General features: G+C 54.9%; 1 protein-coding gene across 1 annotated transcript in view; it reads right to left on the bottom strand.

The window, feature by feature from the left end:
- Positions 1-1,826, bottom strand: part of LOC113980862 (EVI5-like protein) — a gene marked incomplete at its 3' end in the record, with an annotated part of 9,041 nt that overhangs the window by 4,922 nt on the left and 2,293 nt on the right. Inside the window, exons 4-5 of the mRNA XM_027708081.1 lie at positions 1,574-1,798; positions 477-572 (exon numbers count right to left, since the gene is read on the bottom strand). Coding sequence (XP_027563882.1) covers positions 477-572; positions 1,574-1,798 — 321 coding nt within the window. The remainder of the gene's footprint in view (positions 1-476; positions 573-1,573; positions 1,799-1,826) is intronic.

A 1,826-nucleotide genomic window follows, 5' to 3' on the forward strand; every position in this document is an offset into this window, starting at 1 on the left:
AGATCAGGGAGGAGGTTCCCAGTTCCCATCGGGTACTGGGATGGGATTGGGAGTTTAAACCTACCAGGACTAAGTGGGATCCCCAAACTGGCCCCAGTTGGGATCAGGGAGGAGGTTCCCACTTCCCATTGGATGCTGGGATGGGACCAGGAGCTTCCAGGGGGGGTTAAACCCACCAGGGTTAAGAGGGAACCCCAAACTGGCTCCAGTTGGGATCAGGAGGAACATTCCCAGTTCCCATTGGGTGCTGGGATGGGACTGGGAGCCATCCAGGAGGGTTTAAACCCACCAGGACTAAGTGGGATCCCCAAATGGGCTCCAGTCGGGATCAGGAGGATCAGGGGGAACATTCCCAGCTCCCAGCCCCTTTCCCAGTTCCCAGTCCCATTCCCAGTTCCCAGCCCCATTCCCAGCTCCCAGCCCCATACCCAGTTGTTCCCAGCCCCTTTCCCAGTTCCCAGCCCCATTCCCAGTTGTTCCCAGCCCCATTCCCAGACCTGCATGAGCAGCAGTCCCACGATGAAGGCGCTGCCCTGGCAATATCCCACCTCCCGATCCACCAGGGAATAGGCCTGGAAAAGGGACACAATTCCAGGGAAAGCCCTGGCAGGGAGCAGGGGATCCAGCCCTGCTCCAGAGGGGCCTCGGGGGGGGAACCTGGACCACGGAAAAGGGATTTTTTTGGGTGGGAAACACATCCCGGGATCAGGACGTTGCTTAAAACTTGGATTTAAATCCCAAAACCCCTCAATTTTTGGTTTCTCAGCTCCAAATGAAGCTCGATGGGAAAAGGGAGGGTGGGAAGGAGGCGGCTCGGGGAGGGAAAGGGGAGAACTGGAGGGGCTGGAAGTTTGGGGTGGGGCCAAATCCCTCAAAAATGGGTTTGGGGGGACAGAAAAGACCCCAAAATTTGTGGTGGAATCAAATCCCTGAAAAATGAGTTTGGGGTGGAACCAAACCCCTCAAATTTTGGGATACAACCCAAACCCCTCAAAATTTGGGATACAAACCAAACCCCTAAAAAATGAGTTTGGGGTGGAACCAAATCCCTTCAAATTTGGGATAGAAACCAAGCCCCACCAAACTGAGTTTGGGATAGAAACCAAACCCCTCCAAATTCGGGATAGAAACCAAACCCCTCCCAGCTGAGTTTGGGGTGGAACCAAACCCCTCCAAACTGAGTCCGGGGTGGAACCAAACCCCTCAAAATTCGGAATAGAAACCAAAACTCCTCCCAGCTGAGTTTGGGGTGGAACCAAACCCCTCCAAACTGAGGTTGGGGTGGAACCAAACCCCTCAAACTTTGGGACAGAAACCAAACCCCTCAAAACTGAGTTTGGGATGGAACCAAATCCCTCAAATTTCGGGATAGAAACTAAACCCTTCCAAACTGAGTTTGAAGTGGAACCTCAAAAACGAGTCTGAGGAGGAACCAAACCCCTCCAAACTGAGTCTGGGGTGGAACCAAATCCCTCAAAATTCGGGATGGAAACCAAACTCCTCCAAACTGACTTTGGGATAGAAACCAAACCCCTCCCAGGTGAGTTTGTGGTGGGCCCCAAGCCCTGCTGACCTTCATGACGTTGAAGAGCACCTCCTGTCCCAGGCTGTCCTGGCCCTTGAAGAACTCGTGCTCGGGGTATGTGCGGGCGATGTCCCTCCTGATGAGCTTCTCGCAGGGCGAGGACATGCGCAGCAGCTCCGAGTATTGCTGCCGCACAGGAACCTCCCCCGCCCGGCTCAGCAGCTGCCACACGATGGCGCGGAAATGGTGCGGGATCCCCTTCCGGATCAGCTCCTGGGGGACATGGGGACATGGGGACATG

The sequence above is a fragment of the Neopelma chrysocephalum genome, unplaced genomic scaffold, assembly GCF_003984885.1.
Source record: "Neopelma chrysocephalum unplaced genomic scaffold, ASM398488v2 Primary Assembly neopelma1_95446, whole genome shotgun sequence".
Classification (NCBI taxonomy): Eukaryota; Metazoa; Chordata; class Aves; order Passeriformes; family Pipridae; genus Neopelma; species Neopelma chrysocephalum.